This window comes from Micropterus dolomieu, linkage group LG12, assembly GCF_021292245.1.
Source record: "Micropterus dolomieu isolate WLL.071019.BEF.003 ecotype Adirondacks linkage group LG12, ASM2129224v1, whole genome shotgun sequence".
In the NCBI taxonomy this organism is placed as follows: Eukaryota; Metazoa; Chordata; class Actinopteri; order Centrarchiformes; family Centrarchidae; genus Micropterus; species Micropterus dolomieu.
In genome coordinates, this window is record NC_060161.1 from 12,842,612 (window position 1) to 12,856,794 (window position 14,183).

General features: G+C 39.1%; 1 protein-coding gene across 1 annotated transcript in view; it reads right to left on the reverse strand.

Annotated features, from left to right (window-relative positions):
• Positions 1-5,584: 5,584 nt before the first annotated feature.
• Positions 5,585-14,183, reverse strand: part of LOC123980797 (interferon-induced very large GTPase 1-like) — a 20,989-nt gene continuing 12,390 nt past the window's right edge. Inside the window, 1 exon segment of the mRNA XM_046065345.1 lies at positions 5,585-11,046. Coding sequence (XP_045921301.1) covers positions 6,371-11,046 — 4,676 coding nt within the window. The 3' untranslated portion in view covers positions 5,585-6,370.

Below are 14,183 nucleotides of genomic sequence, written 5' to 3' on the forward strand. Positions count from 1 at the left end.
ATTTTTGTATTTCTGACTGTGGCAACAACACAATGGTCACTAATGTTGTTTGCAAATACAGAAGTTGCTGAGAAATTAGGATAAGATCAATTAGAGATGATTTTTCTGGACATTTCAGATTAGGTCTAGTAGGATTGTCAAAGAGCTGAAAGAGGTTCACAGCATAAGCTTTAAAATCATCAGATATTGGATGTAACCAGTTCCAATTTAGATCTCCAATGACTACAATTTCATTCAAATTCAGTCCTGATAAAAGCTGCATTAAAGAAGGCAGCGCATCATAATTAATAAATATAAAATAATTGAAAACATAATCAGCAGATTACGAGATAATGGACAAATACAGCGATGGACAAAGTATTCATATCAGATGGGTAAAAGTTTTAGTTTAATACCACACTATAAAAATACTTTGTACTGCTTTAAAAATGAGTAAGTATAATAAGGAAAATAAACTTAAATTTTTAAAGGTAAAAATACTTAAAGAGGAAAATATTCCTGTGACTGTTACTATTATATGATATTATTATAGGCTACTACTTGTGCATTAATGTTAAAACAGGATTTTATAGGCTTGTTTTAAACTATTTTGTATCGGACTGCAACTAATGATTGATTTCATTATGGATTCATCTGCTGATTATTTTCTCCATAATTGATTGATTTTTAAAAACAATTTCTAAAAATGCCGTCACAATTACCAAGAGTGCGCTCCCAGAATGCAGGGTTACTTGTGGTTCTTAGAGTCTCCATAAGTAGAATGGGAGCCAGAGCCATTGCTATCAAGCTCTTCTCTTGTGGAACCAGGCCTAGACTGCTGGGATACTTCCCTTGATCCACTGAGCTCCTCTCTCCTCCTCCTTCTCTCCCTCTGCATGCAACCTCATCTCATTAATGCATGTTACTACCTCGACTTCTTCCCTTTCCCATAGTCTTGTGCTTTCTCGTCCCTCTCCTCTCTCCCCCTATCACTTCCTGCAGGTGTTTCTGGCTCTTGAGCTGGGGAGTCTGGATCTGTGGTTGTGAGTCACCTACTGTCCCCGTGTTCCTCGACACCCTCTGCTACAATTATCACTGTTATTATCATTAACATTACTCTAAATGTACTCTAAATTTACTGTCTGTATTGTTGGTTTTCTGCCAATAATATCACAGAGTACAGTCTAGACCTGCTCTTTTATGAAAAGCACTATCACATGACTGTTGTTGTGATTTGGCGTTATATAAATAAAATTGAAAATTGATTTGTAGTGAGTCCAAATTCACACTTTCATAATGCTTGTTTTGTTCAACCAGCAGCCCAACACACAATATTATTAACAATACAATAATATTATTAAAATAGTAAAGCAGCAAATTTTCACATTTGTGAAGCTGGAACCATGAAAAGTTTTTGCATGAAAAACGACTTTAATGATTGCTATCAGAAGTAAAAAGTACAATTATTCCCACTAAAATGTAGTGGAGTAGAAGTAGAAAGTGACATGAAAAGAAAATACTCAAGTGAAATACCTCAAATTTGTACTTAAGTACAGTACTTGAGTAAATGTACTTTCAACAGGTACTGTCCACCACTGGTTGACTAAGCTAGTGACTTTTTATCAGTTTAAAATTAAACTCTAAGCTCACAGTTTGGTCTGTTCTTTCCCCTTGTCTATTTTATAAGCTAACACTGAACATCATGACAGTTTCACTGCAGTCTGCCCACTCTGAGGAAACTGGATGTGTGAAGAAAAACACCAAACTGAGACAGAACAGAGACACACATCTGGAAGAGGAAATGTAACAATCAAACAGACAATTTTTGCCAAATTTAAATATCTTGTTTGTTTTTCTTCTTAAGGTGAATAACTGAAATAACAGACAACAGGTGCAGTTTGCCAAAAAATGCCACGAGCTTGAGGTTTCAAATTCATTGGATATAAAATCCTTGCAGCTGGTCACTTTTCATGCCTTTAGAAAATTACTTTTTTTTTTTTATTTGTTGCCAATTATCATGTTAACATCCTGTAGCATCATGGTTTCTAACCGGTAAAGTCACTGTAGCAGAAATTCATCTCCACTGCCTCCACACAGCAGAAGGCCTAAGATGATGTAGTTCGCATTTGCTAGTTTCCAATGAATATTACATTTTAAAATATGAAAACTATACTTTATATCTATGGTTTCATTGCTTTTTGTTCTTGGGTTGTAGTACAAGGATCAGCTGCTCTGAGACCTTGTATTTGTTCAAGCTTAAGCAAACTTTTATTTTGAAATATGTTGTTGCAAGAATACTGCAAATTAATCTGTGTTGCATGACCTGTGTGACTTCACAGTATTTATGGAAACAATTGAGAGAGTACAAGCAGTGATTAAAGCCAGCTGTGGCTAGCTAACTAAGGTTATGGTCATTTAGGAAAGTGGTCAGTGTTTCATTCATGGTCAGGACTTCTAAACTGAGACACTAGTCGCAGTACAGTCAGTTAAATATTAGCTCACCTCACATGTAGCAGTGTTTAAGTGGCTAAACATGTAGCCACTTAATCACATGTGGGGCAGACATGAGGGCTTTGATACCATAAGATGTCTCACAATCTCATAGAGTTATAAGATCACACAGGTAGTCTTGACCTTCCTCACACTGTGTTGCATCATGGCGATGGAGGCTGTGTTGACCTTATAGTGATGTGATGTAGCAGTGAAGCGATTCAACAGTTGAGAGAGGCATGAAATCTTCAACTTGGTCTCCACTGAGAAGTTGCTCGTTGTCTTGTTTTTACGTTCTTTGTTGAATTCAGAAACCCAGACTTGAGATAAAGAAAAATGTTAAATAATGGAATAAATAAAAAAAAGGTTATTGTGACAAAGTGGGTTTGCTCACCACTTGTCCCATACAGGTCATTATCTACATTACACCTTATAGTTTATACGTGTTTATTTTTTGTAATCTACCATGGCTTGTGTAAAAGTGCACCACTTACTGTCCCGGGTTATTTGTGTTTGCATTATGTTACAGTCTACAACCAAGCATATGATAAGTTAAAATGAACACACTGTCACAAGTTAGTTTCAGTTCCATTTTATTAGGTTGCAAGTTTAAACCTGGTTTAATTGTTTTCCTGTGTTCATACTTACAATTGTTTGTTTCTTTGTTCAGTTCCACCATGCAGGACAATTATTTTAGGGAGGGGCCCGCCTAAGCATTTCCTGTTTATAGGAATAGGGTGGTCATGGATGACAACACTGGGCCAAACCATGTACAGGGTTTTACTTTCTTTATAGGAATGTGTTTTTGCTTTTGGTTGTTTTGGTTATTCTAAATAAATGTGTAAAGATCCTGACCTGTTTTCTAGGCTGTGAGAAGTGAACGAAGGTTACGATATGGTAACCCTAGTTCTATTAGCACAGGCGGAGCCCTCTACTGGACTCTACTATCTCTCCTCCTATCACATGCACGTACTCGCCCACTGAAATTTTGCATAATGTAAGTAGCCGACCAATTGGACGTTGCTACTGTATGTGCGTACCGTATAAATATCGGTGTCCTCACCGCTCAGCATCCAACCACCCCTTCAGCAGACGTCGGTGGAGCGGCAGGGTTCCATCGTAGAGGGCTCCACCAGCCTGGTGTATTCGTACGCCAACCCCTTGGAAGGCAAAACACAGAAACATCCTGTGTTTCCGGGCCACCTCGACATGAAAGTAGGCGTCTTTCAGGTCGATGCTCATCAAACAATCGGCTACACTAGCATTATAAGTTTCCTGAGTGTCAGCATGCGGAAAGGTTTCCATGCAATATGCAGATTCAGGTAACGGAAATCCAGGATGGGTCTGAAGCCTCCAGTCTTCTTGGGGACCAGGAAGTTCGTGGAGTAAAGACCCTTGAACATGTCGTGTGTTGGAACGACAGAAATAGCCTGTTTCAGCAGGAGCTGTTGAATCTCTGTGGCCAGGAAGTCCACCTCCTCCTGAGAGGACAGGTTGGCTTCCTTGATGCCCTAGAAAGACGGTGGGATATGGCAAAATTGTAAGGAGTAACCCCGCCTCAGTATGCCGTCCATCCAGTCTCTTGGCTTGCAGCAGCGTCTGTGTGTGTGTGTGTGTGTGTGTGTGTGTGTGTGTTGTTCCACTCTCACGCCTGCTCAGCTCGTTTTTGGGACTGGTTACAGTGCGTAACTCTCGTTTCAATTCCCTCACAGCAGCAGGTGTAAGGAATGTGAGTGATGTGTTCAGCCATCCTGTTATCTGACTTTATGCGGATATGAATAATGAATTAGACGCTCGCCTTCGATACTGAAGGTTTCTTGTTCGAGACCAGATGGGAACAAAGACCAATATTTTGGTCTCTTATCATGCGTTGTGTGATTGGGGGGCTGTAGGCTGGTGTGTTAATGCTTATGACCGCTGGTGGTCCAGTGGGCATTGACTATATCTGGCTTCGCCCTTATCCCAATAGCAACAGCTGTTAAGGCCCATTTATACTCCTGGATAGGGTTTATGTGCGTACCTACGCCGTAGGCTATGCACGTAGCCATATATTTATACTTGTGCGTAGTTGTGTCCGTCATTCTGCAATTACACCCCCAAACGCTCGTCGGCAGTTACGCTACAGCATCCACTGCGTTGACTTTTGCCGGCCAAGCAGGCTAACTTCCGGTTTAGCGCTCCGCTAACGTAAATGGGGGTAAAATTGTAAACGTGCGGCTGGTATAGCCTTTTCAAATGTTACCGACCAAAAGGATCACATTCTGATAGCGAAACGAGTCATTCTGCTCGGGTTGCGACGGTCAAATATATTGATTTACTGTGTTACAGCCGCCGTTTTGGCCGCTAGTAAATGTTACTTTAAAGCACAGGGTACTTCCGGTCGGCTCGGAGGCATTGCGAGGCTACCCAGCTGACCAATCACAGAGCTTACAGTCCACGTCGACTCGACATGTAGTTACATTTTTGAAGAGGTGCACATCAGGCGACAGCGTAACCTCTGCGTAGCCCTGTAGCCTACCCAATAGAGACAGCTCTTAGAGAGCTACGCCTATACTCTGTATATATATAATCTGGGGTTACAATATGTAACCAACGTTCTATTTCCTATAGGTTTCGCCCTCTAAAGTGCAATTTATACTTCTGCGTCAAATCGACGGCGTAGGTGACGGCGTAGGTAGTAAGCTCATGGAGAAGATCAATCTGCATCAGAATGGGATGGGCTGAGGTAGTTTGGGTGTGAATTGAACACCCTACATAAACACTGGGATTTGTGCTCCCAAGGGGGCAAAAGAGATGGGCTGTGCTGCCATCAACATGTGAGTTTTTGTTGCTATAAGTTTGAGGAGTTATTTTACTGAAGTCTTTTTGTTTGAGTTATCCGTGTACTGCAGACCACTGTAAATAAAATGACCGCCTCTGGGAACATAAGATGTTTGAGTCTGCCACCTACCACCTTCCTAGCCACTCTGGCCAGGTAACAACTATCACAATTGTAAAAAACTATAGTAAAGCTATATAAATAAATGAGGTGTATTATTTATGTTTACTTTATAAGTTATTATACACTGTATGCTGTGATTCTGATCTGGGAAATATTAAAGACATTCATAGCCAGTCTGCTGATTTTGTCTATTTATTGAATCAGTTAACACAAAGAAGTAATGTGTACATGTTGACAACACCACATATTTAATGAACGATCCTTTATAAACGGTAAAAAGTTGGCACCAGATTCTTAATTGCGAAATAAACAAAGATTTGTTCTGACTTAAGAAAATCACATATTATACTCAATTAGATAGGAATAAAAATGTGTCGCTCATGTGTAGCCTACATGTTTACATTCAGATTGAATGATCTTATAATACATTTCAGTCAATATTTTGCATCAGATACTTCACAAAAATAAAAACAGATTGTGAATTCCAAGCAAACAATCGCCTATCCTATTAAAATTAAATGTGTAAAAAAATGTGACATCAGATACTTCACAAAAACAATCAATAAAAGATTACATATCAGATCATGTTTGATAAAAGAAAAAAAGTCACTTTGCTGCTTTGATTAAGATTATACATATATAATATTAATATTATATATACATATTCTCAGTGGCAATATGATGACTTAATCTGTCACACAAAATTATATATGATATTTTTATTAAACATGTTAAAGTGATCTCAGGTTAAGGGGAGGACTAATTGGAGTGATTTTCTAATATTTTCTATTTTGTAAGCCGCAGTTAATAATAATATCTTCAACCATGTCATCTTATACATGGCATGTTCCTACTTGTGATTTTCTTCATTATATAAAACATGTGAGATCAAAATATCCATGAGAGGATGAATGTAATGAGGAACATGTGCACCTCTGTAACCACAAAGCATGTCTTCTCTCACTTGATGTTAAACGACTCTTTGAGGCTCGCTTCTGCTTGTTTATGTGTGATTGTTTTCCAAGTTTCAGGAATATCAGCAGGCTCTGCATTATATGCTTTAGCAAACTCCTTGTTGAACTTTGCCAGTACATATTTCCAGTAGTCTGACGCCTCTAAGCTTACATCTGACTGGATTATCCAGTCAGGGAAAATTTCTCTGTAGTTCTTGTAAGGGTGATATTCACCTTTTGTAGCATCACAGCGAAAACGTGCCTCACTGTTCACCAAGGACGAGCATATGTCAGTGACAAGTTTTTCTGTCCCATCCCACCTGAATCTACCCAGACCCTCTGGCCGATGTAGTTTAGCGAAGTGCTCCCCATGTTTACAAGCTCCTGCGTCACAAGGAGCTTTGCAGAATGGACACTGTTGCCCACATCCAATCACCTGGGTGAAAAGCTCGTTCTGGGGCTTCACATGAAGATTTTTCAGTTTCATTTGGATTTTTTCTGTTTTAAACTTCTCTCTAAGAGCCTGTGCCATGTCCTTAACACACTCAGTGAGCCAGTGAGCAAACTGTTCCTGGTCTGCATTGTTCAGGATCATGAAAGCACCAAGAGCATCCTGGGAAATGACCAGTTTATCACCAAGTTCTTGGCAGACATCTTCAACAAATGTCTTCACTTTACCACTCTTTTTTGTTTTAGCTTTGTTGATAGCATCGTTTATGCTGCTGATACTTGACAGAACATGTCGATCCTCAAACTCAAAAACTTTATCACCCTTTGAAAAGTGTTCCTCTATTTGTTTGAGTGTCCATTTCTTTACATAAACCTCATATGAGCAAATGTAGCTCTTATAGTTTTCAAAGTCATCCTTTGAGAGCAAATCCAGTAAAACTGAATACTGGAAGAACATTCGTGTGCTGAACTGGAAACTTGTCAGCATTTCACCAGTAATATCAGGACCCAATGAACGGTTGACAAAGTCTTTAACTGCAGGCCTCAAGCAGCGGCTTGTGAATTCTTCTGCCTTCTTCTGGCACTGGTCTCGTTCATGGAACACATCTTTGAAATCAGCACGAAACTTTTCTTTGTTTTGATTCAGACATCTGTAAGGATCATTAGCACGTATGAAATCTTCATGCATTTTCTGAAACTTTCTGGCTGCAACTCCACAGATGTGCTGTTTCAGAGAAACTTCAAACTCAGTGTCTATCTTAACACTCTGACTGTTCTGCAGCCGCTCATCAATCATGTGTAGGATCTCCTGGATGTAAGTGTCATGGTAATTGTTTTTCCTTTCCATTTTTTCTGTCACAAACTGTGTGCAAGCATCTATGATGCTGTCAGCCATGTTCTGTGAAGTCATTACATGATCTTTAATGAAGAGCTTGCTGAGTTTGTTTTTAAAATGGTTCCAATTTCCTTCCACTGTATATTTGAAAGGCATCAGTCCACAATCTTGCAGCCTTTTTTGACTTAATAATTCACATGCATGACTCCCCTTACGTGATAGATTTTCTCTCAGGTAGAAGGAGACATTTGTGAAGACATTTGTGGCCGTCTGTTTAGAAAAAGATAGTTCCTTTACTGTTTTATTCCACATCTTATTAAATTCTTTGTCTAGCTCTTTGTCTGTCATCTGGACTTTCCTTCCCCGACATTCCTCAATCAGCTGACGCACTCTCCCCTCTAATTCTTTTGTGTGGTTCTCCTTGATTCTGTCAAGTTCTGTCATTCCCTGTCTGATGTCAGCTGCTGCTGTGAGCTGATTAAGTACAGAGCTCTCCATTTCTCGACGAAGGCTCTTTGCACTGCTTGCAAATTCCTCTTTGTATCCTTCAACTAGATACACATGACCCTCTGTTTGCTCAAAGTACTGTTTTAAATTTCCAAGAATTTTTGTCTCCCATTTAGTCAGCTCTGTGCAAGCTTCACTTTTCAAAAGAGTGAGAAGTTCTTTCATGTCAGATAACTCAGATTTCACAGCAACTGTGCCGAAATTTGAAATTCTTGTTTCAGCTTTTGTAACCCATGTGTACATTTCTTTTTTGAATTCCCATTCCCATTTGTTGAACTCTGTGCACAGCCTCATGTATGCATCAGCCACTAGGCTGTTTCTGAAGCTGAAGATGAAGTTTTCATGCTTTACTGCATTCCACAGGCTTTTCATCCACTCTGTAAACTCCATGATATTATTAGCAGATGACTCACACCTTCCCAAAATTTGGATGATGTTCTTCTTGAGCTCATAAACGGCCTCACTGTACCCTGCATTGACTGGTGCCATTGGTGGGTTTCCATTCCAGAGTCCAGGAATGTACCAGTTCCCAGTGTCGGGACTGTACTCCATCACATCAGTGAAGCTCTTGTTCTCCTCTTTCTTTTCCATCTTGGCTGCTGCCTGGGTCATCTCGTTTAGCTGCTGCAAGAGCAGTTTCCTGTCTCGTAAGTTCTTGTCATGGGCTGAAACATCTGACACATTCTGGTGAACAAACTGACATTTGGGCTTTTTGCCCACCTCTTTCATCCTGAGAAAAGCATGCACAACTATTTGTAGGATGTCCTTCATTTCTGTTGAATTCTCCATTGCAATATTGATGATGGTGATATCACTCAGCCCCACAACAAATGTTGCAAGCTCGTTGTCGTGCTCATGGCTATTGTCCAGTTGAGCAAGCTCTGGTGACTTTAAGCCCTCAGTGTCAATGATCACCATGAAGTCACAGTTGAGTTCTTTTTTGACATCTTCATTGATTCTGATCAGCAACATAAACGCACCTTGAGTGCATCGACCACTGCTGACTGCAAACTGCACTCCAAACATGGTGTTGAGGAGAGTGGACTTTCCTGTGCTCTGAACTCCAAGAACTGTGACTACCAGTATCTTGCTCTTAGGAGACACCAAGTCATTGAGCTGAGAGAGAACGTCACTCACCCATCTGAGAGGTATGTTGGATGCATCTCCATCTACAAGCTCAAGGGGAAATCCATCAAGCAACATTTCAGCACATAGTTTGGGCAGATGTTGTAATTGTTGACGTGATGGGTCTGTTTCTGGAAGGGAAAGTGAAGCTTCATAGATCTGACCCATTTCACGGAAATGTTCAGTCCCCATTGAGGTGTTGGAAAGTTGCCTGTCAATTTCTTTGATCTCCTCTTTGTTTTCAGAATTTTCACATTTCTTTTTGTACAGCTCCCTGAGGCCAGACAGTTTTTCCCGAGACAGGTTATCGAGGTTCATTCGCATCCATTTCAGGAAATAGCTCCTCTCTATCCCTGGACTTGATATTGCTTTGATGAAACATGTCATAGCGTTTGACATGTCACAAGAGTTCTGTTGTACCCAAAGTTTTATTTTCCGTATCTGAAGATCACTTTAGTACTTTTCTATGTTTTCAGACCCAACTTTTCGAAGGCGAAATTCTTCCTTCTCTAAGACAGTCAGTTCCTTCCATATTTGGCCCTGCAAGGGAAGCTGAGCTTCTTTGTATTTAAGGGTGTCTTGAATTTCTGCAGTGATGGCATCTGCATTTTTCTTGGCAGTTTGGCACTCTGCACAGTCCTCATCCACCAAGATACCTAATTCATGGGCAATGTCAGCCATCTGCTCAATCCCCATCTTCATCTTTGTGTTCTCAACTACATTGCTGACTGTTTTCCGCAGATGTTTGATGAAATCTGCATCATTCATGTGCTTAGCCTTCAAACGGATGTTGCTGTTAGTCAAGCCCAACTTTCTCGCTAACCTAGTAAGAGCATCTTTACTGAAGCTCTGTGTTTGGTGGTTGCCCACCAAGAAGATCTGTGCCTTGTGGTGTTGGTTGGTAAGCAGCTCGCACTCAGAGTCCAAATTGTCAAAGAACACAAACACTGCTGCAGATGTCTGACACAAAAAAGAAAATTGTGTTTCAAATGAAGCAATGTCCCCACGAAGGTTAGCTACAGCTACTGGCTCACTGAAAATATCCATGTTTTTGTTCCCACATGGAAGGTACCAAGTAACTTCCGCCAATCCATTGGATATTCTCCTTGAACTGTCACCACACTCCATGTTACGATGAATAAATGTGTCATGGTACTGCTGAGAATTGCTCAGAAGCTTATTGAGGGTCTCAGACTTAGACAATGAGCACTCACCCAGTCTCACAAATGATATCATTGGAAGTTCAGAGACAACAATCCTGTCTTCAGTGAAACCCTTGGACTCTGAAAGTGACTGAGGTCTGTACCTTTTAACAATGTCTCTCATGGCCCAAAGCACGAGTGTGCACTGCTTTGTGTCACAATTAGGAAGCAGCAGAGGCACAGAAAACTGACACAGAGACATTTTGAGTGCCATTTCCTGCCGTACAAAACCATCAGAACACAGAAAGAGAGCAGTGATTATGTCAAGGGGGTTTATCACGTCACCTGAATGTAGACTATCAAACAGACCATCAAGATCTAACCCTGTATTTCCTGAAGCATCCTCACAGGTTGATTCACATTCTTATGTACATTTCACATTTCTAGCTGTCACGTTAACCATCATCAGTTTCTTTAGAAAATACCATGGAAGATCTGAATTACACTTGGCAGGTTCATGACTAATGGTCCTCTCTTCAATCTGAAGTACTGTGCCCAGGGACAGCTTCTCTGCGAAGTGGTGCTCCAACCCCAGATCCTTCAGTAAGCTCTCTAGTTGTGTCTCTGTGGATATGAACATGTTTCTTATTTTACACCAATCATGCGTGTTTTAATAAAACATTTATGCAAAGTTAATTGACACATAGAGCAAATCTATGTGTGCTGAAATGTCTGGTAATGCTGCACAATAAACACTTTTTTATCTTGCCTTTGCATTTAAGCTGAAGTTAGCTAAATGCTAACAAACATCCATAAAATCAGGGTTTTTTTTGTTTGTTTTTCATCTGGTGTTGACAATATAATAATGTGTTCAGAAGATATTAAGTAATATCTTGTGGCTTCTTGTTTCACAGTAACCCACTGCTAAAAAAAGTTGTTTCATATATATTGTATATATGAAGGTAAGTTTTAAGTACAACCAACAAATAATTAAAAAAATGTTATAATTTAATTCAATTAACTGCATAGTTTCTTTTGTTTTACAAATTTTTAAACAAGCTAGTCAGAATATTATGTCTGAAATATAAAGCCCTCCCAACAATTTAAAAGAAAAGTGGTAGAGAAATTCAAGTAGTATATATAAAAGCATTAAATTACACAAATAGACAAATCATTTCTTGTTACAGGTCTGTTGCCTCACAGGAGGGGCCAAAGGATAAAATGTGGGTCAGTATGCTGGGTAATTAATCTGCCCATCCACTCAACACATTGGTCCAGAGCAATTAAGATTATCATAATAAATCTAAACCCCTTAGGACATTAGGAAAACAAAACAAATTTGACAATAATAATGAAAAAAATACATAAAGGTATAGGCTACATACTTCAAATAGCGGTGGCACTACACACCGTCACGCCATACTCAATCCGCCTGACAGTAACAGATCAGCTCTGTCTAGTCTAGTTTCAGTTGGTGGGCTATATTATCATCTTATTTTTACGGGCCTGACTGATAGTGAAAAGCTCATCAAATACTGGAGAAGTGCTTCCACTTGGCAAGTTAAGTTCTTCAGGTTTCCTATACAGATGATTCCCAGTAAATTTGGTTTAATTTAATGATTGTATGACTGCAGCAGAAAAGAATGTATTGATAAGGGTGTAATCTTTGTTCTAGATGTACTTCGACCTACTGATGAAGGTGAATTTCTGTGAATATGAGGATCTTGTCCATAATAAGGGCTTGGATACTTCTCGAAAATAATTTCATAAATGTACATAAAGCACATCTCCAAAAATACTGTTCTTAAAAGTGCATTGTTATATGGTCCTTTAAAAGGAGATATCCCCCAAGATCTCACTTGGGGTGGAAAGATCTTTTTAACAGTATGTGTAATAATCGCCATATCAGAAAAGTACTGATCTCTGGTGATGATGATTTTCATAAATTGGCTCTCTTATGGAAACTAAATTTCCCCAAACTCTCGGCAGAAAATATCTGGTCAGGATCTCATAAATTTCTTATTCCATATAAAAGTAAAGAAGTTCTTGTGGAAATTTTAGATGGATACTATTCCTTTTTAAAACAAAGTTAAATCAGATATTTTATATTCTTTTATGTTCCCCTTTATGCTGTTTCTGTAAACTTAAAAAAAGTTAAATACATTAGTCACCTTTTCTATAATTGTACTTATTCTCAAGAATTCTGCATAGAACACATACACCCATATTAGAAGACATGGACCCATTAATAATTCTCTAAAAATATTGTGGCCAATTTCGAATCCATAAGGCTAGAACACTTCACAGCATTCCCAATTTTCATTTGTTTTGTATTGAATTACAATACCTCTTTAGTGCAGGCCCACTGTCTCAGACTTTGAAACCACACTGTAAATTTCCCACAATAATGTGCAACTAAACTAACAGTATTAAAAGTCAAAGGCTGTATCTGAAACCACACTTTATTTACTAGCCTATTCAGTCCTCTACACTCTATGATTCTATGATTTGATCTAAGTGTCCAAATTGCACATGCAAAATTACCTATATAGTGACTTCAACAATACATACCATGGAATGAATAAAGAAGCGTATGTTGGCAAGTACGCTACTTTGTGCTAAAAATCTGTAAATTAGTAAGGACACAAAATAACGTTGATTCAAAGTGTCTGAAATCTCATTTTACAGCTCTCTATAGTGTAAACTATTTAGTGCCTATTATGTGGGAAAGTTTAACTTTTTGCAGTCTCTACTTCATTTTCATAAGTTTTGTGTGTGTAGCATTAAGGCACTACAAACTTTCATTTTGTTTAGTAACGTTGCGTTGTAGTGAACAACGGTGTGGATTTGTGCATTTTACATTGAATAAATTTGGAGCTACCCTAAATTCCTTTCTCCTCCCCAGAGAAGATGGGGAGGGGTCAAAGTTGCTTTCTCTAAGTGCTAGCCCGACCATAAAACTGGCACCTTTTTGATTCCGAAGCTGATAACGCGGGGCCTGACTGTTAAACTGACAAAGAGACACGCACCAGCCATTGGCATCTCCCTGAACAGCCTATCAAAACTGGCGCCCCACACACGTTTCCGTGGCAACTGACCTTATTCTTTATTTCATTACCACATCAAAAAGGAAAACCCCTGTCTCACCTAAGTGTGACATGGTCCAGACACTGAACTTTGGATGACAGAGGACTGCAGTCTCCAAAGACTCAAAGCATTTAATGAAGTTAATTAAATCTTTAGTTGCCTGAATATGTTTGCCTCTATTTGAGTAGTTATGTTAACTGTTGTTGCTATCTGTTGTTGATATTAGTGCTGAAAGAAGTTACTTGTGCAACGTTTTGATTTTCAGCAAGACACTCCTTCATCTAATGTAATCAATGCTTGTTCATAATACTTTCTAACAAAATCCCTTTAGAAATGATGACAAAGAAATGTTTTACTATACTCTTAATCGCCAGCTTGAATTTAAGGATGAATCAACAAATTCCCCGGTTCCTAAGGAGAGACGATCTTTGATTTAATCCAAGCTTTCCTCATGTAACCTGAGCTCCCCCAAGTGGACGAAATAAGTATTACATGCCCTCGTCAGAAATGCCGTTAAATGTATAAATATCCTGACCAATAATGTGACAATTGTTTCCTGTTACCAAATGCCTAGAACGGTACAACCGTTCAACCATTGAGGTTCGATTGTGGAAAATATTTGATTATAATACGTGCAAATAGATTTCTTTTCTTTAAACATTAAGTTTAGAAAG